The sequence below is a fragment of the Lagopus leucura genome, unplaced genomic scaffold (assembly GCF_019238085.1).
Source record: "Lagopus leucura isolate 7727_CA_CO unplaced genomic scaffold, USGS_WTPT01 Super-Scaffold_100022, whole genome shotgun sequence".
Classification (NCBI taxonomy): Eukaryota; Metazoa; Chordata; class Aves; order Galliformes; family Phasianidae; genus Lagopus; species Lagopus leucura.
The window spans coordinates 3,795,858-3,820,106 of record NW_024962275.1 but is presented as its reverse complement, the minus strand read 5'-3'; the positions used below and the strand labels follow the sequence as shown (position 1 = coordinate 3,820,106).

At 43.7% G+C, this 24,249-nt stretch overlaps 2 protein-coding genes across 8 annotated transcripts in view; one reads left to right on the top strand and one right to left on the bottom strand.

The window, feature by feature from the left end:
* The window catches only part of DDX31 (DEAD-box helicase 31), a 42,577-nt gene extending 30,503 nt beyond the window's left edge, over positions 1-12,074 (bottom strand). For 2 of the 3 annotated variants that reach the window (XR_006180508.1, XM_042879038.1), the window contains exons 1-13: positions 11,989-12,074; positions 10,694-10,950; positions 10,464-10,539; positions 9,962-10,005; positions 9,440-9,510; positions 8,790-8,854; positions 7,834-7,878; positions 6,237-6,278; positions 4,681-4,745; positions 3,819-3,938; positions 3,342-3,448; positions 2,489-2,724; positions 2,026-2,199 (exon numbers count right to left, since the gene is read on the bottom strand). Coding sequence is in view for 2 of the 3 variants with exons in the window: in XM_042879038.1 (XP_042734972.1) it covers positions 2,026-2,199; positions 2,489-2,724; positions 3,342-3,448; positions 3,819-3,938; positions 4,681-4,745; positions 6,237-6,278; positions 7,834-7,878; positions 8,790-8,854; positions 9,440-9,510; positions 9,962-10,005; positions 10,464-10,539; positions 10,694-10,950; positions 11,989-12,027 (1,341 nt within the window). In the remaining variant the exon portion in view is untranslated. The remainder of the gene's footprint in view (positions 1-2,025; positions 2,200-2,488; positions 2,725-3,341; positions 3,449-3,818; positions 3,939-4,680; positions 4,746-6,236; positions 6,279-7,833; positions 7,879-8,789; positions 8,855-9,439; positions 9,511-9,961; positions 10,006-10,463; positions 10,540-10,693; positions 10,951-11,988) is intronic. The other variant, XM_042879037.1, reaches the window with a different exon arrangement.
* Positions 12,075-12,193: 119 nt separating this feature from the next.
* Positions 12,194-24,249, top strand: GTF3C4 (general transcription factor IIIC subunit 4). 5 transcript variants are annotated; one of them, XR_006180507.1, is made up of 6 exons: positions 12,378-12,481; positions 13,270-15,090; positions 16,494-16,624; positions 17,560-17,648; positions 18,550-18,990; positions 20,822-24,249. XR_006180507.1 is itself a non-coding variant. In XM_042879036.1 (5 exons), the coding sequence occupies exons 1-5, from the start codon at positions 12,428-12,430 to the stop codon at positions 18,612-18,614; spliced, it is 2,160 nt and encodes a 719-aa protein (XP_042734970.1). In that variant the 5' UTR covers positions 12,194-12,427; the 3' UTR covers positions 18,615-24,249. The 5 variants fall into 5 exon arrangements, 1 of the variants encoding a protein (XP_042734970.1); XR_006180506.1 differs by having other exon boundaries at positions 18,550-19,520; XR_006180505.1 differs by having other exon boundaries at positions 18,550-20,980; positions 21,784-24,249.

The following is a 24,249-nucleotide window of genomic DNA, read 5'->3' as shown; positions in this document are numbered from 1 at the left end:
AGTAACAACAACTACACCTCCTGCAACTCTATCATGTACAGCTTCAAGAGCAGTTGGGCTCAAATGACAAAGTAATGGTACAGATGCGTGGCCCGGAAGGCACAATGGAGCAAATCAAATTATTAAGTCCCAAAGATGCTCAGCTGCACACGAGAACCATAGGATAAGTTTCCAAAGCAACAGGACGAGGGAAAGGAGACCTTGGTCAGAATCTCCTGTGCAGGAGAAAGGAGGAAGTGGGCTCCCAGGCTTTGAGGCAGCATCCGTAGAGCTCCCTGGGCGCCCTCCCGTGGCCCCAGCAATGAGGAGGGCCCTTGCACTTCTAAGGGCCACTCCACAGGCTCCTGAAAACCAGGACTGATGACACTGGGATGGGACCCCAGCCTCAACTCCACAGCTGTGTCCCCACCTCTAGTCTGTACCAACACGGTTCCTGCTACTCCACTTCTAAACTGAGGTCAGTCTCCAAAGTAAGGCTGCCCACAGCCCCAGACACCACACTGCCCTGCCAGCAGTCCCACGTGACATCACAGATGTATTTGCTGTCACATTAGTCAACCTCTGACGACCAGTAACTGAAGGCCTCAACAGCATCTGGTCTTCACATTTGTGAGTAACACCCATTCAGCTGCTCCTGCCCGCCCCAGCTGTAAGAAACAGCATTACACTCACACTTCTTTCATCTTACTCCATTTACTCTTGTCCTGTCCCTGGCTTCCAATATATCATTCCCACCTCCTTCCTGAGCCACTTTCCTCTTTCTTCCAAAATATCCTCACTCTCCATGTTCCAAGCTTTTCTCCCCGAGTTAGAGGCTAAGTGAACAACCTGCTACATTGATGCTATAAAAACAGCTTTACACACTTGAATCCCAGCTAGACTCATTGCTCTAGGAAAGAAGGGAAACTTGGGCCTTGCTGACACGCTGAACCCTCTGCTGACAAAAATTAAAGAAGAGAGCACGCTGTATCTTGTTGACAATGACAGCAGCCGTGCTCAGCAGTACCATATGGGATCCACAATTTAGCTCCATTAATGCTCTTAATTTGAAGACATCAAGCACTAATTACACACTGGGTACTAAAAAGGCAAAACCCTTCCCCTGGTGCCAGCTACTTAGTGGTGTTCTGTTGCCTTAACAGCTGGTCAGGGTAGAGTTGGGCCAGACCAGGCCTGCTCACTCGCTCAGACAGGCAGGTTGAGGAAAGGCCAGAATGCAGGGACAGCAAAGCACATGTTTCTGGTCTCCACAGGATGGGAATGAGTGAGAAAAACAATGGCTCTTCACCTCTTGCTTCATCAGAAAAGCTCTATTCATTTACCATCTCTGTTGTGCAGCTCAGAGCGGAGCAGCAGCTCTCTCTATCACAGGCTAAGGGCAAGATCAGGGGCTGAAGTTTCAAGGGAGCTCTCTTAGTTATTGAGAAAAACACTGCAGTGACAGCTTATTTGGTGCTCTTCTCCTGGCCTCTCAGCTCCCTGCAGCAAACTCCAAATTCATCATCCAGGCACACCCTGCTAAAACCCATTTATTTTGGGGTAATCATCATTATCTTGCTATTATTCCAGCCCAGTGAAAAGAGCAGCCTGTCAAGACACTGTTCTTTAAAATCAGTGCCAAACTGCTCCATCCACATCTAATGGGGGTCAACTTATCATGTAGTAACATTTTGGGGCTTGGATGAAGTTTGCCTCTGGCATCAAAAGTCTTTTTTGGCTGCATGAAAAAGCAGCATGGATACATAAATGCTTTAAGCATGCCCACTGGGAATACTGAACGGCTGCCTCAGCCTGCTGAAATAGTACCTCCTTCCTCTTCAGCTGTGCTTTTTGGATATAGCTACCAAAGTACTTTTTAGAAGCAGGACAATATCCTTATTCTCATTAGCAGATGGAAGAGTGAGGCCCCTAGAGGTGAAATGATTCTACATCCTCTCTTCTGCCCTCCTCCCAAAAATAACCACAAAATAAATCACAGTGAATAAGGAACAAAACTGTGTATCCAGCCATTCTGATAATACTTACTTCCTGTTCCATGTTGCCATGCAGTCGTAGAAACTGTAATTGCACAGAGACAGGTGAACGTTTAGGCTGTTCAGACTCTAGCTCTCCTGAAAGGACATTAACAAGGAGCTCATAGTGGAATTCTACTTGTTCACAACTGGAGAAAAAGATGATCATCTTCTGTTGCTTTGCATACTGTAAGAAAATAAGAAAATTGCATTTAACCATTTCCTGCAGGCCTCTCCCAACTCCAAGAGCACATTTACCTACCTGACTTCCACTTCTGTAGATACAATTACCCAGGAATGGATACATTGAAGAGTCTGAAGCCAAAGGCTAAGCCACTGAAGAAATTACTCAATCAGCATGAAAGCCTTAAGTTCAAAGCTTTATACATAATCCACACTAACTTTGACAGACTAAGAGATGTGAGAGGTGAAATGAGCAAAAGGCTACTTAACATAAATGCAAACAAGAGTCTCACCATGCATTTCTCCAGGATAAAAGCTGCTAACGTGACAAGCCTCAATTTGCTGGGGACCATCATGAAATATTGCTTAAGCTTCTCTGGAACAGCAAAGTTTTCCTGCTCCATACAGTTTGAGGAACCGTTGGCTTCTTTCTCTCTTCGTAATGCTGGTTTAAGACTCTTTCGGACTTCATCTGCTATGGAAATTCTGATGGGATCATTCAAACTGATATCAGCCAGCCGTGTTACTCCTACAGCACAGGAAATGAAAAATACATGAGGCTCAATCTGGAAGGTGATCATACAACAATGCAATTCCAGTGAAAAACAGTGAAGGGCAAGGAATTAATGTGTAATGCCTCAAACACTGAGAGAACGCTTGCACAGACTTAAGACCTTTCAGGTCTCAGCCAAGCATACTTGCTGTGGACTCCACAAAAGTCTCATAGGACCCTACTCCAGCCAACTGTGTTACTCTGCATTTACCAAGAGCATAAGAGTCACTAGGCATGGCTCAATTCCACCCAGCTGACTGTAAGATTAGAACAAACAACACAGCAACAGCCCTGCCCTGTCCTTTTTTTGCCTTAACTCACATGTAAGGAAAGAAATATCATTAAAAAACAGCACTTCCCAGGTTCATGGCTCTGGAACATGTGCGACATATACATAAACACACTGACAGAAACTCCAGTAACAAAAAAGTGTCATAAACCCCATATCATCAATAGGTATTATTCCACTTCAGCAAAGGGCTTCTTATTGGGCTATAATTTAGTAAGTTTCAACAATGTAATTTAAGTCTCTTATTTTGCAGTTCCCTGTGAATTTTTCAGCTAACATTGCTGACCACCTGTCTGTAACCTACCTTCAGTGAGTGTGGCTGAGAGCAGGACGTTCTGACGCGTTTCCCTCTCAGCATTTAAAGCATTAAGTATCACAGTTACATCCTTCTCAAAGCCCAGGTCCAGGATCCTACAAAAGGAACAGAAATGAAAAAACACGCCGTAAGGAAGGAATGAGGAAAAAAAAAGTCTGAAGCCTACATAATCCAATTAAAAATAGCAGAAGTGTTAGAGCTGATCAGATCTTTTGCCCATCTAGCTGTATGTCTTGTCTTTGGGTTTTGCCCAAAGAAGATGTCAGAAGACACTGAGAGAACCTCTGTAGTTGAATGACTGTAGAATAATCTGTCCAACTGGGACATTTCTTCCTAATCTCAGGCATTTGCTGCTTGACTGAGGCCCTGAGTACGAACGGTTTCGTTACTTTTTTAAATGCATTATCCATGTGGATGCAGGGGGTATTTTCATTCTTTTCTGTACCCAAACACCTGCAAGTTTACCTGTCTGCCTCATCAACGATCAGCCACTGAGTGCGACGGAAATGAATACATTCTGTGGACTTGATGTGATCAACCAGGCGACCAGGAGTCGAAATAAGGATATTTATCCCCTTCCGTAATCTGATTAAGAAAAAGAAAAAACCCAACACACTGATCACCAGAAACTCTGGAATAGGAACCTGGAATGAGGAACTGAACCTACAGAGGAAAAATCACTGCCACAGTAAGATGAACAGAACAGTACTTTCTTACTGATGAAAGCTGGAATTCCTTGCCAACTTTCACCTTTAATCATCACTGATATTCATAGCAGCACACTCAGTGATACAGACAAGGTGGAAAGAAATATCAGTAATATTACAGCACGCAAGCCAGGTTTTCTTTCAAATCGAGTACTTTTTACTGTCAAGAGTAAACTTCTTTTTGTGTATGCTTATACATAGACAAATGAAAACTCCATTCTGGATTACTGGCTTACAGTTCAATTTTTGCAAAGGGAAAAGAAAGGTTTTTAACACCAGGAAATCTCTTCTCCAGAAACCAATTTCCCCCGTAACAAATACAACAGGCAGCACTTGGTGGTAAGCAAATATAAGTGTTTGTCGGAAGAGAAAAAATACTGACAAGAGAGATCATCTTCTCAGAAGGCTCATCAACACTTTAGAAATAGATCCAACTGAGGAAAGTGAATGCTTCCTGCTGATCCAGCCAACCTACCTACGTAAGATCCAAGGGGATCACAGCTAGATCCAAACTCACAACTCCCTTGCTCAGTAAGAAAAGCACTCCGAAGAAGAGTAACAGATAAAATGGCTGTAGAGCAGAAGAATCCAAAACGCAATTTAAGAAGTTGGCTTCCTACCTGGCTTTTTCTGATTTTCTCTTTTCTCCCCCCATAAGCACTCCAGGCACAATCCAGGTAAATGGCTACAGAAAGGAAAACCAAGAACAACATAGGTTCTTCTTTATTAAGAAACAGAGCCTAACCAAAAAATTATTCTTCTTGGCAAAAAGAAAAGACAGGGCTGGCAGCAGAGCGTTCCTGATTTGATCTAACAGACCCAATCTACATGCTCTATCTCACCCACAGCTAAATATCAATGGCACCTCTAGTTCTAGGCATGTAACTTACTCCCCACATTGCCTAGGAAGATAGAAATGAAATCATCTTTGCACCACTTCCACTCACATAATAATATTTCTTTTCCTTCTCCCCATGAAGTCTAAATGTTCAAAGACAAACTATGCTGCTATTTCTTCATCTTGCCTTTAAGCAATATCCTCCTGTGGCCAAGAAAGACTTAAGAAAGACACAAGACCTATGAAGTTTATTGGTATGTACACAGCCCTACAGGCACACAGTCACCATGCCTGCACATAAAACGTCAGTCTCATTGATACTAGCAGGAGTTTTTGCCTTTTACTTCAATGAGGCCCAGCTCTTCATCACATCCAACACTGCCCAATATTTACAGGGGAGATAATCAAAGCACAGGACTGCCATTGCCTCGCTTGAGAAGAAATGCGGGACAGACACAGCACAGCTTGGAAGGACTGCACAAATGCGTGACTGGGAAGTAAGTTTCAGTTTGCATGGGTCACTGCTTGCCAAAAATACTCCAACAAAATAGTTTTTAACAAAAAGCACTTCTTTATAAGGTTTAAAATAAGAAAGATGTCTAAGCAAGATCCATACAATGTCATCTCTGCAGCTGGCAAAGTTAGAGTGCCAAAAAGAGATCAACCGTCTGTTTCCTCCCTCAGTGATCACCCAAGAAATTACACTCTCCAGTTGTCCAGTCAGACCATGATCTCAATCTTTTGGTTTGGGTCACAATGGCAATTGATAGTGATGACATGTATGTAATCAAGCAAAAAATTAGAGGGGAAAAGGGCAGCAATCAGACTTCATCTCTGCAGATCATCTTCAATCTCTTGAGATCATGAAAGAATGCTACTGGCCAGTATTAAAAGGTGCAAATTCCACACCAAGAGACTGCTCATCATAATTTGTAACTACTGTGAAAGACTGAAGTACTTTAAACCTCACCATGATACAAACAAATATTAATTCCAGCATTAAAAAAAGATGTGGAAAGTCCATAATTATTTCAAGGAAAACCAAAAGATGGAGTGAGAATATGGATCAGATAAACCAGTTAGGTACCTTCTAACCCCCCTATAAGACCTCTGCCTCAGTAAAAAGAGCACATCACCATTAAACAACTTCGAAAAGCCTTCTGACTCCTCCAGCTTTTCAACTGGCAAAACAACTTCTGCTTCCCTTCCGAAACACATCAGTCTACAAGTTTCAGTAAAATGGTACATGTCATTGTAAGCATCACCAAGATGATCAAAGGATAAAGAAAACCACACAACACAACCAAACGAGAAAACAACGGGGAACTGCATTCTTACCTTGAGTAGCTTCTGTATTGTATCAAAAGTCTGGAGTGCAAGCTAAGGAAATCAACATGAGAAAGTGAGTTCTGAGAAAGCCTGCTTGTGGACATTAAGCCCCTTCTAGGCTCAAAAAAAAAAAATCTGTAAAATAATTCAGTTTCATAGATTTTCAGAATCCTAACAACATCCTTGATTTATTTTATTTTATTTTTTAAAGAAGTTGTCTATTATTTTATTACCTTGAATAATTCTTCTATTGTATTTGCAACTGTTCAAAAACCTCCCTATTTGTTCAGGTCCAGAAGGCAGCTCTGAGGACTATACAGACTTCTGCTGGCCTCTGTGAACGCCCCAGGGAGAAAATAAGTTGGAGGCACAGAAGATTTTGCTCCACTGGAGGAGCAAAAAGGAAAGCTCTGCAACTTCTGGAAGAAAATCGCTACAAAAAGGAAATGCAGAGCCCAGAGGTTAAAACAAGTTGTCTTCCAGCAGTCAGGAAGGGCCACATTATTCCCTCCCCTGACCACGGACTGATCACACCACTGGATATCAGTACCTCTTCATATCCCAGTAAGCACAACACAGATGGTACGCACAAAGCTTGCAAGTCACCAAAAAATTTGGTTTAAGAAACAATTCACTGTCGGGTTTCATGTACTGCCCAACAGACATCTGTGCCACGGCAATGAGGAAGACTGAGAATGGCAGTGGTGCCACTCTGACTCACTCATGGAACACAAGTGAAAAGGGCTTAGTGGTGAGAGAGAAGTTTTTTTAAATGCTCTGACTACACACATTACACACTCTTTGTCAAGCTCTCCAGAAAGGCCATTGCCTTCAATAGCAAGTAAAAATGACACAACTGCAATTACAAGTTATCTGCGTCAGTGCATTTAATGGAAGCTCTTTAAACAAACTCATGAGCAGCTTCCTACATGCTTAGTATTCGTGGAGCATCCTAGCAAGGCAGAGAGCTTACTGCAGTAAAAATTTAAAAACAAAACAGCTTCAGATCCTTATCTTCTCATGGAACTGAGATGAAATATTGCACTGCAGGTTGTATGAAATATTGTGACCCAAACTGGATGCCTGTAATCATTTCTCCACACTGAAGTTGTTATTATTTCACACACACACACACACAAAAAAAAGGTTGATACCTTACTCTGAAATTGCCTTGGCACTTGCAAATCATATACATCAAACAGTTCAGTGGAGAAACCAACTGTTGATAGCCTCATCTTCAGCATTCACACATTTGAAAGAGAGGCTTTAAAAATGATGTGTTTGCATAAACCTATGCACTTGCAAAGCTAATTTCAATAGCTTTACTTACAACCCCTGCATGAGTTAAGCAAGCTTTTCCCTCCCATGCACTGAATTAGAGTGTTCCTCCAGTCTTGCTAACTGATATCTCACTGCATGGAAAAACTTAGACATTTCTTATGACTTATTTCAGTATGGCAGCAAGCAAAATGCCAACACACATCCAGTGTTTCTTTCTGTGAGGGCAAAAGGACAAATGTTTCTTAAGGTTTTTTAGGCTCCCGTGGATCCACATCTGCCCTACGTTCAAACACTCAGCAAGACTGAAAGGAAAAGGGTCACCCACCTCTCTTGTAGGGACTAACACCAGTGCATAAGGCCCATCACTTCGCTGCAAACAGAGAAGACTGCTAAGAAGAATGCAGTGCTCATACATGTGACATTTCCACTATTAGCACTAATAGCTGACAAAGCAAATTCTCATGGGTTTTAGTACAAACCTGCACACCATGCTTTGAGGTATTCCCCTCCCCTTTTAAAGAAGCTCTAAAAAAACCACCACTTTTTCAAATATCAATACCTCACTGCCACCTCTTCTTTGCTCTGACACCCACCTACAGTCAGACCCCACGTTTTATTCCACATACTGGAATTTATTCCACTGTACCCATTTACTCCAAGGGCTGGAAAAGCATCACCCCAACTTTGTTACGGGTTGAAGGCTTTCCACAAAACACAATGCATAAATGAAGGCAGCAGCATTCTCTGCCCAACCAGATGATCCAAAGCAAATAACAAATCTCACTTGATGTTGAAAATTAGAAGCCTATTATTTCAATGGACATGGCAGTAACCTTTGTTTTCAGTTTTCCAAGATTCCAAACAGTTCATAGAATCATAGAATCACCAAGGTTGGAAAAAACCTAAAAGATCATCCAGTTCAACCATTCACCTATTCCCAATAGCTCCCACTAAACCATGTCCCTCAACACAACATCCAGCCTTCCCTTGAATGTTGTTGTCTCTCCTGCAATCCACCTGCTTCCAGCTTTACCATATAGCCCATTTAGCTGTTGCAGGATGTGAAAGCAAACGTGCAACATTTTATATATGAGAACAACTACATTTTTCTTACATCATCTGTACCTCAACAGTACAGGACAATCACATAAGCCACAACCACGAATGAAAAAAAGTGAGACTGCTTAATCTTTGTAACAATAATAGGCACTGATGACTTCAAGATGACAGAATTTTTTATTAATCTTAGTATCAAAACCAAACATACTCTGTTGCACCTACCTGTATTTTGGATTTCATTCCTTGCAAAGACTGTACAAGTGGAATTCCATAGGCGAGAGTTTTACCTTCATAAAAGGAAGAAAATTGGAAGGGTATTCAAGAAATAAAATTAAAAAAGGAAATTGTGGTACTCCAGAAAATAAAATAATTCACCCCACTATTCTTAAACTGAGGTCAGAACTTGGAAAAGTCTTAATTAAGTAGAATGTTTCCAGGAAGAAAGACTGGTAGATCATACACTCGGGTTAAATTAAAAAGGAGAGAAAGCAGAATAAATCCATCTAAATAAATACTTCCACTCAAGAAAATGTGACATCAAGACAGTTAACTGTAGAGTAAGCACACAAGTTTATTTGATGAGAGCGTGCTGCTTAGCTCCACTGGCATCCTGGACTGGCATCCCCAGCACAAGCCTTGGAACTGGCCCATGTGCAATAGCTGGCAGCTGCACAGCACCATTCAGTCCCACCACTGGGCACTGTGTCATTACAGAAGTTTGCACAGCATCTGTCTGTGCCACAGCATTTCCCACCCCAGGGTTCTGAGCCTGTCACTCTCATAAGCTGTACCAGAAACATGATGTTTTGGTTCTTTTTTTCAGATCTAACTTAAAATGGCCTAGGAATGGAAACTGGCAATTAAGCACTGACCTGAACCAGTCTGAGATCTCACCAGAGCATCTTTGCCTTGCAGGAGCACAGGAATTGTTTGCTTCTGAACACTGTGTAACAAACAAAGCAGGTCAGGAAATACAGAATGCAAGAGAGCATAGAAACCTAAGGTTATAACATACAACAGCTGTTTCAAAACTGCTTACTCTTAATTCTGCATGTTCATCTCTGCTGTACAGCTACACCAGTGAAGGTGGCTTTTGAGGAAAGTCTACAGATACAAGTTAGGTATGATAAATCACAAAAAAAGATGATTTTATGATTTGAGTACCAAATTAGGAGCTAGGATTCCAAGGTTTCACCTCTACCCATGACAATGAATTGCTACGTAACTTAGAAGTCATTTACTGTACTAATATGTGAAAGAAACAAACCCCATGGAGTGGGTCAGCTTAACAGTTGCTGCTGCCTTCACAAACCAATTATATGTAATGAAACAATCACACACGATTGGCTTTAAGAGCCAGTGAAACGTGAAGTTTTGACATGGTATTTGCTTACCTGGTCATACTACATATCTTCAGAACTGTAGTTATTGTGGCTATCTAGAGAGAGAATGAACAGGAGTAAACAGGTTTTCTTGTCAAACTGTCTTTTTTGTTACTTCTGTAGCACAAGACAAAGCAAAAAACAGAAAACACCTTCTCTGCTAGCCCAGGACAACCAAATGGAAAAGTTTCAACATCCTCAAAATACTTCTACTAGTTCATCAGAATTACATCACTGCTGGTGCAACATGAAATACCAGATTTGTCAAAATACTGAAATTCTCAGTTTTCAGTGGTTTCCACATTACAGATAGAAACAGCAAAGGGTGCTGAGTCACTGTGTGCAGGGATATGTCAGGATACTGGTCAGCACACTGAGCTAAGAGACTGCAACACAATCAAAGCACTGTTGAGTCTGTCCAAGTCGCCGTGAATATAAGCACATCTCTCATCTTTCAAAAGTCACCCTCCCTTAAATAGCATGTTCTAAGGCACAAAGCCCTCACAGCACTCACCAGGTGTGGATGGAGGTCCAACTGGCTGAAGGAGTCTGTAGTGAAAACATTTTCTTGCACCTGCTGCACTGCTTTTCTGAGTTAGGGAAAACAAAGCAAAGCATACAGTAAACAATTACACATGAGCATTTCATGTAGAAAGCAAAGGCACCAAATGCCAAGCAATTGCTTTGCCAAAGCAAGGGCTAGAATTGAAGACTGAATCTCAAGCACTGAAATTTGTAAGATACCTGTGAATTTCTGGGATATCAGGGTTGTTTTTAAACAGGCTGGATGTCTTAATGAAAAGTTTGCTTTTCTGGCTTTCATTTTGGTTGGCAGTCAGTTGCTTCTTAGGAAGAGATCTTCGTGATGAGCTTCCCTTTTCCCTGGTGCCAGTCTCTGCAGCACATTTCTTGAAGTTGTTTACTGATGGCTTAGATTTACGTTTCAGAGGTGGGTTTCCATGTGGTGACGACTGGAGCTTTCTTTTCAGAGCATTACGCTGCTTTGATGTTAGCAAACAAACCAGACAGCAAGAATGCATTAATGAAGGAGGACTGAGTAAATGGTACCATATCTCACAGTGAACAACAGAAATATTAGCCCCAAAATTGATCCCTTCTTTTTTAAATCCTCTGCACCTTAATTAAAGAAACAAAGGTAGATTTTTAATATATAGTCATAAATAAACTAGGAACTGTTTAGCTACAAAAAAATCACTCTCAAAAGCTCTGCAAACGTCCTCACATCATCAAAACAAGCTCATAGGAATTCTTTATTTCTCTTAGGAAGAAGAACCCCATCCTTCACTCCAACCCGTGCTCCTGCCAGCTTCCAAGATTTCTGAGCTCTTTTCCCTTTACAATTGGATTCTTTTCCTTACCTTCCAATCTGAAGAAAGATTCTTCCCTCCAGAAACAGCGAGGAAGGAAACTAATTTCGCTTCCTTTGTCCCTAAAGCTCTTTCGTATTCCTCAGCCCTTTCTCAATGAATATTTGACACACCTGCAGAACTCCCCAGCGAGGCAACGTCCCCACACTGCCTCGCTTCGCCCGTTCCTCTCTCTTCCCTACTTCTCCCTGTCCTCCTGTGAACCGCACCGTTCTCAAGCCCTGTTCGTCTTCTCCACTCTCCTCTTCACGTCGTTTGGCATTAAAGAACTTCTCAGCTCAGACTCTCGGCTGTCCAAGCTTTTCACAGCGACCGAATCCCAGCCGCTCGCCCAGCTCCGCAGGTCTCACACCCGGCCCCCGCGTTACCCTCAGCGTTCCCCCCACAGGGAGTCACCCTCTCAGCCCCCTCGGCCTCCCCCCCTTCCCGCTTTGTGGAGGCTGACGCGCCACCAGCAGCGCCATCCTCGCTCACCCAACCCAACAAACCCCCGTCTTTCCACCCGCCGCGACTCACGACGCTCGCAGCTCGGCGTCCCCGCGGGAAATCAGAGCGCTCGGAGAAGCCCCCTCAGGCCCGCGCTTTGCCGCCCCCACGCGCCCCGCGGTTCCTTTCCCAAGCGACCCCCCTCAGGGAGGAGAAGGCACCCACCCGCCCGAGGTTGAGGAGCAGCGGCCCGTCCTCCTCCATGGCGCCGAGGTAACCGCGCTCAGGCAGCGCCGGGGCAGCCGCACAACGCGGGGCCTTCGGCGGCGGCGGCGCATGCGCGGTGCGGGCGGGCCGGCCGCGAGGCGGCGGTAAGATGGCGGCGACGGCGGAGAGCGGGGGCGGCCCGTCAGCGCCGGTGGCGGGGGAGGAGGAGCCGCCTCTGGGACTCGATTCGCTGGTGGAGGAAGCGGCGGCGACCGCGGCGGCCAGCGCGGGGTTCCGATTGACGGCGGTGAGGAGAGAACCGGCGGTGCGGCTGCAGCACGGGGTCAGCGGGTTGGAGCCGCTGGCCTGGTCGGAGGATCACCGGGTGTCGGTGAGCACCGCCCGCAGCATCGCCGTGCTGGAGCAGCTCAGCGACGTGCACGGCGGCGGGCAGGAGATGGTCATCCATCGCACGGCCGTGCCCGCGCCCGGCGCCGCCTGCCTGCTGAAGGTGAGCGGCTGCGAGGCTCCGAGAGCCGTACGGGGACGTGGTACGGAACGGCTCCGAGGACGAACTGCCGCTCCAAGAATCGGTTCAGCGCCGACACTGAGAGCTGCGAGTGTAATTCTGAGTGGAAATGCTGCTCGTGTTGCTGTTGGAGCGGAAAGATTTCCACGTTTCTCTTACGTTCCTCACCCACACAGCACTCAGCCCCGGCTGAGCATCTCAGTAATCAGTCAGTGTCACTGATCATTAATGTTATATTTCCAAATCAACACTTGAGATTATGTAAAGCACCTCATATTTCATTTTACTCCACTCTCAGTGTTGTTTGGAATCCCCCTCTGGACAGCTTGCAGAGCTGTTGTATGAAAACATTCTTTGGTTCAGCAAACAAAGATTCAGAAACCTGAAGTCCTGGAAGGACGCAGCTCAGAGGGAACACTGATGGTTGGATGTGATCTTTGCAGTCTCTTGTAACTTTAGTGCTTCTAAGTCAGAACTTATACAAATTTTGGCCAACGGAGAAGCTTCAGTCACCAAGATTGACATCAAATAACTTGAGCGCTGTAGCACAGGTTGTGATAGAAATGCTCTGTTTCAGATGGCTCAGGCTGGACCACGCTCTGTGCACCTGACTGAGCTGTATGTGTCCCTATTCATTGCAGGCAGTTGGACCAGATTGGCCTTTAAAGATCCCTTCCAACTCAAATGCTTCTACAGTTATTAACTCCAAAAAAGCCTTCTTCAAATAACATTCTAAAAAAAACCTTATGTTTTTTTTCGTCATCTTTCAGGTTGGCCCAAAAAAGGAGGTAGCGGAATGCAAAGAGAAGTTTGCCAATTCCATGGATCCAACTGTTAGTCAGACTTTTATGCTGGATCGTGTGTTCAATCCAGAGGGAAAGTCGCTGCCACCGATGCGAGGATTCAAGTATTCCAGCTGGTCACCACTGGGCTGCGATGCCAACGGAAGGTGCCTGCTTGCAGCTTTAACCATGGACAATCGATTGACCATCCACGCAAACCTCAACAGGCTGCAGTGGGTGCAGCTGGTGGACCTGACGGAAATCTATGGGGAACGTTTGTATGAAGCCAATTACAGACTGATGAAGGCTGACACTCCCAGGGGAGAATTAGAAGACTTCTCTGAATTTCAGCGGCGGCACAGCATGCAGACCCCAGTACGCATGGAGTGGTCGGGTATCTGTACCACTCAGCAGGTTAAACACAACAACGAATGTCGGGATGTTGGCAGCGTGCTCTTAGCAGTGCTCTTTGAAAACAGTAACATTGCGGTTTGGCAATTTCAGCTTCCGTTTTTGGGTAAGGAATCAATTACTTCTTGCAATACCATAGAGTCCGGAATAAGTTCTCCGAGTGTCCTGTCTTGGTGGGAATATGAACATAACAACCGAAAGATGAGTGGACTTATTGTAGGCAGTGCTTTTGGACCAGTTAAAATCCTTCCCGTCAATCTGAAAGCAGTCAAAGGCTACTTTACGCTCAGGCAGCCCGTAGTCTTATGGCAAGAAATGGACCAGTTGCCAGTGCATAGTATCAAATGTATTCCTCTTTACCATCCCTACCAGAAATGTAGTTGTAGCTTAGTGGTGGCTGCAAGAGGAGCTTACGTGTTTTGGTGTCTTCTGTTGATATCCAAGGCAGGTCTGAATGTCCATAATTCCCACGTGACAGGGCTACATTCTTTGCCAATTGTATCTATGACGGCGGACAAACAGAACGGCACAGTGTATACGTGCTCCAACGATGGAAAGGTAAGGCAGCTGATTCCTATCTTTACAGATGTTGCTTTAAAGTTTGAGCACCAGCTGATTAAGCTCTCAGAAGTGTTTGGCTCTGTAAGGACTCACGGAATAGCTGTTAGCCCCTGCGGTGCATACTTAGCAGTTATTACGACCGAGGGCATGACTAACGGCCTTCACCCTGTTAACAAAAACTACCAAGTTCAGTTTGTTACCCTTAAGACTTTTGAGGAGGCAGCTGCACAGCTCTTGGAATCTTCTGTACAGAACCTTTTCCGGCAAGTGGACTTGACAGATCTTGTGCGCTGGAAAATCTTGAAGGATAAGCATATTCCTCAATTTTTACAGGAAGCACTGGATAAAAAGATTGAGAGCTGTGGTTCTACTTATTTCTGGCGGTTTAAGCTGTTTCTCCTGAGGATTTTATACCAGTCAATGCAGAAAGCTCCCTCAGAGGTGATGTGGAAACCTTCCCACGAGGATGCAAAAATACTGATATCTGATTCCCCTGGAATGGGCAGCACTGAAGACGATCAAGAGGAAGGAACTTCTAAACAAGCCAGCAAGCAGAGCCTATGTGACACAGGCAAAGGTATGGACATAGATGACACTGCAGATGATTCTCTTCCTCAGTCGAGTGACATAGGAGGCCGTGAGCCAATGGAAGAAAAGCTTCTTGAAATACAGGCACAAATTGAGGCAGTAGAAATGCACTTGACACGAGAACACATGAAACGGGTGTTGGGAGAAGTTTATCTACACACATGGATTACAGAAAACACCAGTATTCCCACCAGAGGAGTCTGTGATTTCTTAATGTCCGATGATGGATATGATGACAGAACAGCACGAGTAAGTGCACCTCTATGCTCTGGGGATTTGGTGTTACAAGTTCTTTCACCCCCTTCCACAGCCTTAAACGAGAACACAGCTTGCGTAGGAAAGAGAGCTGTAATCATGTAATCCTCACTAGACAGCTCCTACAGTGCATACATCTTAAGTTGTGCTTCCTTGAAATTGTGGAACAAGAGGGAATGGAAGTACAGATGTTGAAATCTGGATCAGGTACAATAAAGAATAAACACGTGTAAACACAGTTTTGGCAGAACATGGGAGAGGCTCAGTTATTCCACAGCTGTTGGTAGAAGGTTGCTGATTGAGAAGAATGTTTTCGTGGCTAAGTTCACTTAATTTAGCATCTCTAAAACTAAACCTAGGGGCTGTATCCTCTAGAATGTTACATCTGCAGTTGCAGATGTAAGAGTTGCAGGCCTGCATTTCTCTGGCAGGAAATCAGTGATCAGTGAACCCTGCACTGGGCAGTGAGGTTTCCTTCAGACAAGGAAGCTTCAGTGGGAATGCTGCTCTCAGCCTCCCTGCTCTTAAGACTGGATGACAGGATTGTCTCACATTTGTCTATGCCTCTTTGTACAAGCAGAGAACAATGCTTTTCTGTACCTAAATTCTCAAACCACTTGAGCTGTAAAAACCAATCTTTACACTGCATCCAGAAGTACAAACAAGCACAGTTTCTGTTGCTGATGCAGTGTAGTGTTCTCTGCAAGCAAGCAGGGCACACCGTGGGCTCTTCAGTAGTTCACTGGAAAAGCATTCTGGCAGAACTGCTGTGCTTTTCCAGGACCCAGTTACTATCAGTTGAAGGCTTAAGATTCTACTTCTTACAGTGATTAAAAGCTGGCTTCCAAATTCTATTTCATCTATTTGGTTTGCTGTCACATTTTAAAGGTTCTTGGGATGTGGTTTACAAACTTGACATTGAAATGACAAATCTGATCATGTAGATGTTCTAGTGTAAACGTTGTGTATCCTCTGTGATGACTGCTGAACACATACATCCCACTAGGTGCTGGATAGGTGTTTTGGTTTGTTTTTGGTTTTTTTTTTAGCACATTCACTGTGATACACATAAAAACGTCACTGTAACACTAAGATCTTCTAAAGTGCTACAACATCAACTTTTCCAGTGGTGTTTACATTTATAATTAACCTAACACTGTTGCTTTCTGTACCCCTTTAGTACAGGACAGATTAATCTAGGAGATCCTGATAAAGCAAGAATAAATTAACGTCTCTTTGACAGCCTTATGTTTCTGCTTCTGGATGTGCTTCAGTGAAGTGGATAGGTCTTTGCATCCTGTATCATGCTCTAAAATCACTATATCCTGAGAGACTCCTCTACCTTTCAGTAGGCAGCTGTCTTGCTATAAACGATGCTGACTGCTGTGTATTCCCAGGTGCTGATTGGGCATATCTTAAAGAAAATGAACAAACAGACTTTTCCAGAGCACTGCAGCTTGTGTAAGGAGATCCTGCCATTCACTGATCGCAAACAGGCAGTCTGCTCCAATGGACATATTTGGCTCAGGTAATCTGTCCTTAGAGTTTTTGCCTTTCCCCTTCCTCCCCTACATAAATTAAATGTGTTTCAATAGCTAACATCTAATTCTTTGTAGTTCTGGAGTACAAAGTCATGAAGTGTGTTGCCATACTGCAATTAATTGCTTTTTTTTTGTTTTTGCTGGCTCTTATGTGTCCTCATCCCTGAAAGAGAAGAACACTGTAGTTAGAGAAAACACTGTAGTTTGGACTTGGATCTTTTATCAGTATACTGTTTTCAAAATAAAATGCTTTTGATCATTTAACTCTTTTCTTCAAGCACGGGGAGGGATGGGACAGGGAGAAAGCAGGGGGAGGATGAGAAATGAAGCACATGTCATCCTTTGGAACAGCATGTAAAAGAATTCTAGCTACTTCAGCACTGAAAACAAAGTGAAAAATGATAGGCAGCAGCCATGCTGAGAAGTCAGACATATTCTGGAATATCTAGAAAAGGAAATATTTCCACATCAACGCATCAGGATGCTGTTGGTCCCTGGAGCCTTAGCATGGCAGCAGTCTCACTTCAGAAAAGCCTTTCCCACATACATTTTTCTTAGCAGATGTAAGAGCTATTTTGGCTAAATTGTCACTGCTTTTGGTTGGAGACACTGTGGTTTTTCCCCTGTGCAGTGGCTGTGGGACATTTTGCCTCTTCTACTGTCCACTAGAGTTCTTGGGCCACTAATGAACTTTTTTTTGCTAGAAAGCTGGGTTTTGGGCTTTTTAACTATGTGTGCTTGTGAAGTTTCACTTACTTGAATGAATGAACTGTCAGTTCTTGTGTTTGATGTGGCTCACGCTGCCCTTACCTCAGGAGGCGAGGTCTGTTGGGAGCAGAACCCAGCCAGCCTGTGGGCAGGGTGTGTGAGCAGGTTACCAAACCCCAAGCTTTGGGATTGAAAGCAACTTGTCCTTTCTCAGGTGCTTTCTAACCTACCAGTCCTGTCAGAGTTTGGTGTACAGGAGGTGTTTGCTTCACGACAGCATTGCACGGCATCCAACCCCAGAAGGTAAACCATTCCTGTGGCCCAAAAGGGCAGGACTGTGTATTTTTACATCTTATTTGCATAAAAACCTGAATTAATTTCACTGACTTTTCTCTTTCAGGCAGCTGTATGAAGGTACTAGTATGCACTGCGTGCTGTCCTGGTTTTGGCATGCTTTATTGGTAGATGTTAATTACAAAATAGCTACTATGGAAATTAACTTGTTAGTATTGTATTTTATGACAGCTGGTAAACATGTAAACTACAGTAGGGTGCTACAACAGTTAGGTTATATTCAAGCTAAAGAAATGAATTAACACACAGTTCTGCAGATGTGGGATGTCCCTGACATTCAGTGCAAGTTGTATTGATGCAGCACAAGCTAAGAAAAAATGAGCATCCTGCTGGCTTAGGCCCCAAATTCTGTTGATACTTTTCCTCTATAAGGTGTGAGAATTCCTGTCATCACTAAGATCAACTACAGAACTGAAACCTCTATAGAGAGAGGCTGTAACCTTCATTACCTCCACGTTGGAGGAGGACAAAGAAGAAGGAATTACAGACTGCAAGCAGTGCATGTAATTTCATTTAAAAACCAAGGATGTTAAATTCTGGCATTGTGATTCTTCAATTTTTGTTGCCTGTTTGAGTTATGTGACTTTTTCCCATCTGAGACTGCTTAGCTGAGTATGTAATGATGAAGCATCGACTGTTTCACCTTAGTTTTGTCGCCTGCTGAAATGAGATTTAAGCTGTCATTACTTGGAATTTCAAGTCAGAAATGGAGTTGGACTCCCTGCACTCTCAGTTAATCCTGCATGGTGAATGTATGCAGACTTTCAGGATTGCTGTTTAGTTTGTCCATGTCAGCACCATTTCTGTTCATCTGCATCTCCAGTTCTAAAGAGTGTTTTCTTATTTGCAGATCCTGAGTGGATCAAGAGGTTATTGCAAGGACCCTGCACGTTCTGCGACTCTCCTGTGTTCTAGACAAGAGCTGTGTAAAGACTGAAACTATTTTCTCTACTGCATAAGCTCCCTTCACAATCTAGAATGATATCAAGTGCAGGAATACAAACTTTACTGGAGGGGGAGGACTCTGTCCATGACCCTGTAAATAGAACGCTGGATGTTCTAGAAACTCCCTGTGTCCAGAGGCCATTCCATGCTCCAGCAGCAGAAGTACATCTGGAAGAGTGAGCTCATTAAGCACCCCATTGATGTGTCAGCAGCTGGACATGCTTCCTTTCACCGAAAAGAAACTGAAGTCTTAAGCACACAGAGTGAACTGTCCTCTCTGCAGGACAACTGTGTGATTTCCCAAAAGCTGGGAGGGAACAGCGGAGCTGCCTCTTGAATAGCCTTGGTGGGTAGAGCAGGCTTTAACTTGTAGTGCTTGTTTGCCTTTCCCCCCCACAATAGGGGCACTTCCTGCAGAATATTAAACGAACAAAACATTTTGTGGTTCTAATTTCTTGAAGAGCAAAGCCAGGCTCAGTTGCAGCCATAGGAAAGAAATGGGCTGATGTATTAGTTCCACCCAAAGTCTTGAAGAATGACTGCCTTTGAGCTGTCATAACAGTGTTGCAGTTAGAAGAGTAAACTGTTGCTTGGATCAAATACAGATCAGTAAGAAGAGTTTTTAACGTAATAGATTTTAAACTATTAGCAATTAAACACTAATATATATAAAATTCCCAATCTCAGGTCTCCTGCCCAACTTTCTAAAAGAAGTTCTGACTACTTCCCAATGTGTGTACTTCTCACTCCATTTAACCCTTTACCAACAAGAATCCTCTTTTCCAGTGCAAGTCAGTACCAAAACCACTGCCAAGTTACCTTAATTTCAAATGAATTGAGTCCCCTCATACAGACTTGGTTTCACAGAAATCTGATGTAAGTAATCACTCCCAGCTGACAGCTTCTCTTTTCATAATAATGCAGCTAAAGCAAAACAAAAACCCCAACATGGCCAATGTACTCCAGGTAAAGTTTCCACAGCTGCTCTTGGAGCCTGGTGAAGCTGCTCTTGTATAACCCTGACTTTCTCATCAAGAGATTCATAGACAAGGCAGTGATGTAGCATGGCTGAGCCCAGAAATCCGTTCTGCTTTCAGAAAGAAGTCTGTCTTTTGCATCTAGTTCACACAAGGAGCAGGAGAATCCTTTTCAGCTTCCTATGCAGTGCTAGAGGAACGATACCTCTGAAATACATGTGGTTACATGGTACAGTTGTCTTGTTCAAAAATCACGGTGTCAAATAATACAAAGTTCATGTATTTACATTCCTCAGAATATGAATTGGGACACTCAGCTGTGCTGCTCTGTTTGTGACAGTGTCAGTCTCCAGCAGTGCATGTGTGGATTGGTGCTTAGTTTCCTTCATTTAATGACTATGCATATTTTCTTCTTGTTCCTTAACCTCTAGCAGGAGCAAATGTTTCGCAGCTAACATTAAAACAAGTCGGCTGTCCTCACTATTTGGTGTTCGTGCATTAAGCATGACAGTGCTTTGAATGAATAATACTGAGATAGTAGACTAGAGCAACGGAAGCACATTCATCTGTAACATAATTAGTCTCGTTTGTAAATATCCTTGGAAGTGATACCATGACTGTATTAAAGAAATGTTTAGTTTTTTATTGCTGCGCGTTGAACATTGAAATGACTTTGGGGTGGCTGCAAAGAAAAGGCAGATCGTGGCAGCATCTCCTACAGCAAAGTCAAACCTTGCTGCCCAATTTGTGTGCAGTCTGAGGCAGAATCTACCTGAGACAGCACTGATGTTCTCCTTCCCAGTGTCTGTGGGGCGTGGGGAGCGCAACGTTTATTTCTGATGTGAACAGAAGGTGGTGACAGGGAAAGCACATGAAGTAGAAGCTTCAAGACTTCACTTGGGCAGTCCTGACCACTTCTCTCAGTGAATAAATATCCTCACTCAGAAATTCACCTGATGACAGAGATGAGAGAGCTTTCCAGAGCTGCACGTAAGAACTCTGATATTAGATTAATGCCCTGCTCTGCTGAAGTGTTGGTTGGCTGACTGCAAGGTTCACTGTGCTGTCATCAGATGAAAACCTGGTTTTACTTCAAGCAGTTCTGAATTTCCCTGGAGTTTTAATGCTTTAGACATGTAGAAGCTAGTACACCTAGCACTAATGTTCCAGCATTAATGTTTATTTTCCTTGTCTTTCAAGGCAGTAGATACTCACTATACCATTGCCACTTTATTTAACCTGATTTATGACTGCTGGGAGAACGGAATTTTAAAGCCAACGATGTCAGCTTTGTCTGCATGCCAGTGGAGATCCTTTAGCACAAAGTTTTCACTTCTCACCCTGACCCATTCACAACAGGTAAAGGGGTATTGTGATTTATTTTTTAAACAGTCATTGGTCCCTGAATGTGTTTTTAACTAGTGTAGATTGAGTAGTGTAGCCTCAGACCAGTAGCATTTAACCTCAGATGTTGATCTTACTGGGTTTTTCTGCCCAGCTACGAGCTGAAACTTCAAGAAACCTTTTGTCTGTCTTGGATACGTGGCTTGCAGGCCTAGAAATGGGAGGTTTAGTCCCATTCCTGGTAAAGTACTGTAGCAGCCTGCAGAGCTGCACCCTAGTGCATCATCCCTTGTGTTTTCCCTTATCAAAGCCTTTGCTTTCACCCCATGTACAGAGAAGGGCAGCGGATGAAGGAGGTACAAACACCTGCTGCTGGGTCCTTGCACTGTTTTTGCTGTGAACAGAGCTGCCTTCCCAAACTGGTACCTGACAGAGCAGTTCTGCATTAAGGCTCAGTCTGGTCTGAGAAACCACGATGTGCTTCTCATGGCAATTACGAGAGTTCATCGCTCTTATCCTGGAGAGAAGAAATCCAGGCTGTTGAAGAGATGGACAGAACAGCTTTGGACTGGTTTTGGACAGTTGTTTTGCCTTGATGTTAAATGCCATTGTTTGTAGTAAGGTGAAAGTTTGGGGTGATGATGACACTTGGTTCTCCAAACTCCATCTCCTGCTCTGGAATCAGTGACAGTGCAGCTCATCACTGCCTTGTTAATTAATTTAGCTTTGGGGTGGGGAAGTAAACTAGCGTTTACAGGAGGCTTGTTTTCACAAGTGTAACTTCTCAAATACAAAGCCCTTCTCTATTGCTTATCCAGTTTGTAAAACAGTGGGCAGCACTTGAAGGCACAATTGCTGGCATCTCAGCAACCACCTCTGAATAGGAAATCAGAGAGAACCAGGAGAAGAATGTCATCATTTTTTCTGGCAGTCACATGGTAAGTGTGCTGACAGCAGCAGTTCAGTGCCCTCCACAGTAAGCCTCGCAGTTTGTTGCTGTGCACTGGTTTAGCAATGCAGCTGGAAGCAAGGGCAATAGCAGAATTAGGCTCAAAGTGCTGGTGGTCGCAGCAGAAGGGAGATTAATAAGAAGTTTCTAAACTGGAAGAAAAAGTTGATGGGATCTCAGTAAATAGAGGTGAAATGCTCCAAGTAGTTATCAGGACTGCTTTTCTCAACCCCCCTTTTGAAGCTTTCTATATCAGGCCTGTAAATGCACAAGCTACACTTGCATTTTAAATGTACACTGACAAGGGAAAGGGTTTATCCTTTAACAAGAGCTGTGGGATGCCTGCTAGTTTACTGTTTTGCTGCTACATGAGATTAGCAAAGCTGCTTTTCCCATCTGGGTGGGTAAACAAGGAGGATGTGAGCTTGGCTCTATGCACCAAGATTCCTACTCTGCCTATTGAAGATGGAGGAATCTTGACAAGACAGAGTTCAGCATTCTCCTGGAAGTCTCAGGCCAGGATGGCTTTTCACAGTTACATGGAGGTCAGCACGTCTGCACAGCAGTGTCTGCAGAGCTGCTGTTCTCACTTCTAGTGGAGGAGGGCCTTGTATCCACACTGTCACTTAATCTGTGCTAATCCTTTGCCATACTCAGTTCTAACTCATACAAAGTGTGCATTAATCCTTTACACTGGAGTTGTTTCCAGACCCTTGCTGTCAGTAGGAATATTCTTTTTCCATAGCTGTATTTTACTACTGCTGATTCAGTTTTTATTTGTCTTTATTTGAGACACCCAGAACTCCTGCTGCTCTGTCACCTGCGTAGGGACCTCAGCAGTGTCACAACTGCCTCTACATGACTAGCCAGAGCTGTTTCCATTGCTGCAACACAGCAGGTACACAAGGCTCCATCCTAACATTAACTGCATTGCTATCCAATCTGTGTGCATTACAGAGCAGCAAAGGGAGTTTGCAAATTTCCTGCACTGTCTTAGGCTTCAGCTAAATCATTCCAAGTGTGTGCATCTCATCTGGAGTACCTCCATCACAGAAGGACTCGTGCGCTGCTGAGAGCCTACAGCCAGAGTTCCAGGGCCACACCAATCCTGTAGCACTCTTATTTAACACTAAGCATAATAAGCCAACCCCCAAAGGGGAAAACCCAAGAGCCACCCAAACAGAACAGTTCACATAAGATTTAATTTAATTGCTCTGCTAATTTAACGGATCTCTTCGTGCTGCTTCAAATTCTGTTCTGCAGTGTAAGTGTTGTAGCTGGCAGACTGCGCGGTGCAAGCTAAATGAAAAGCACAGATGAGTTCTCATCTTCAGTTTCTGGATTTTTCTTTGGAGATTTAGTTCACGAGAGGGTCTGACAAAGCTGCTGTGAATATTGATGCTATGTATATGGCACATTTTGTAAACGTGAAGCAAACTCGGATGAATGTTTTATATACTGCATTGTAATCCTGCTCCTTTTTTTAAATTCTAAATAAATAAATCAAGCACTTGTTTGTAACGTCTGTATTTTAAGGAAGTGACTTCTTGGGAGGGACACAGAGTGCCAAGAGCTGGAAGGGACAAGAGAAGGGTGAGGCATGTAAAGCACACGGTCTTTTGAGCATAAGGCTTTGCACTTAATAAAAGTCTCACTTCCATAAGGACAACACAGAGCAGCAGATTTGACCCCGTGCCTTTTGAAAGTGGGATTTCTCAGCTATGACATATGAAAGATTTGAAATACAGGAGCTGTGGGAAAGGTGAATGCAGAACCAGGGGCTGTTTGTGTCAAGGAAGCTGTATGGTGCAGACAGGCAGCTCTTCTCAATCTCTGACTGCTGTAACCCTGGGCCTCATTTGTGTTATGAAAGGATAAATGTTTTTAGCCTAGGCTGCCCGAAACAGAATAAAAAGATCAGCTCTTGATTTTAATCTTTAAAGAGATGAGAAGAAAAGAAAGTTTTAGTTCTGCAGCTCTAACAAAGTGGCTTGCTGGAGAAATGGAGCAGTTGTGCCTCATTTAATCCTGAGAAGTTATTTACAATGGAAACTATTTGGTTAAAACAAATACGGAATGCTGAGCTCTTCATGTCTGTGAACACCCAAATAACCAGGTTGGGGGTGAATAAGCACTGTTCATCTGTTGTTACACACAGAGGAAGGGAGAAGTAAGAAGTCTGAGACATGATTTAGAGGCAAGTTCCACACATCTGGACGATGACTTCCCAGCTATAGCACTTGCAGTTTCAACTCCTAGGTGCCACAACACTGGTGGTAAAGCCTGAAGGATGACCTGAGGTCCTCAGCCGTACAGCCCTTCCCTCCTCACCTGT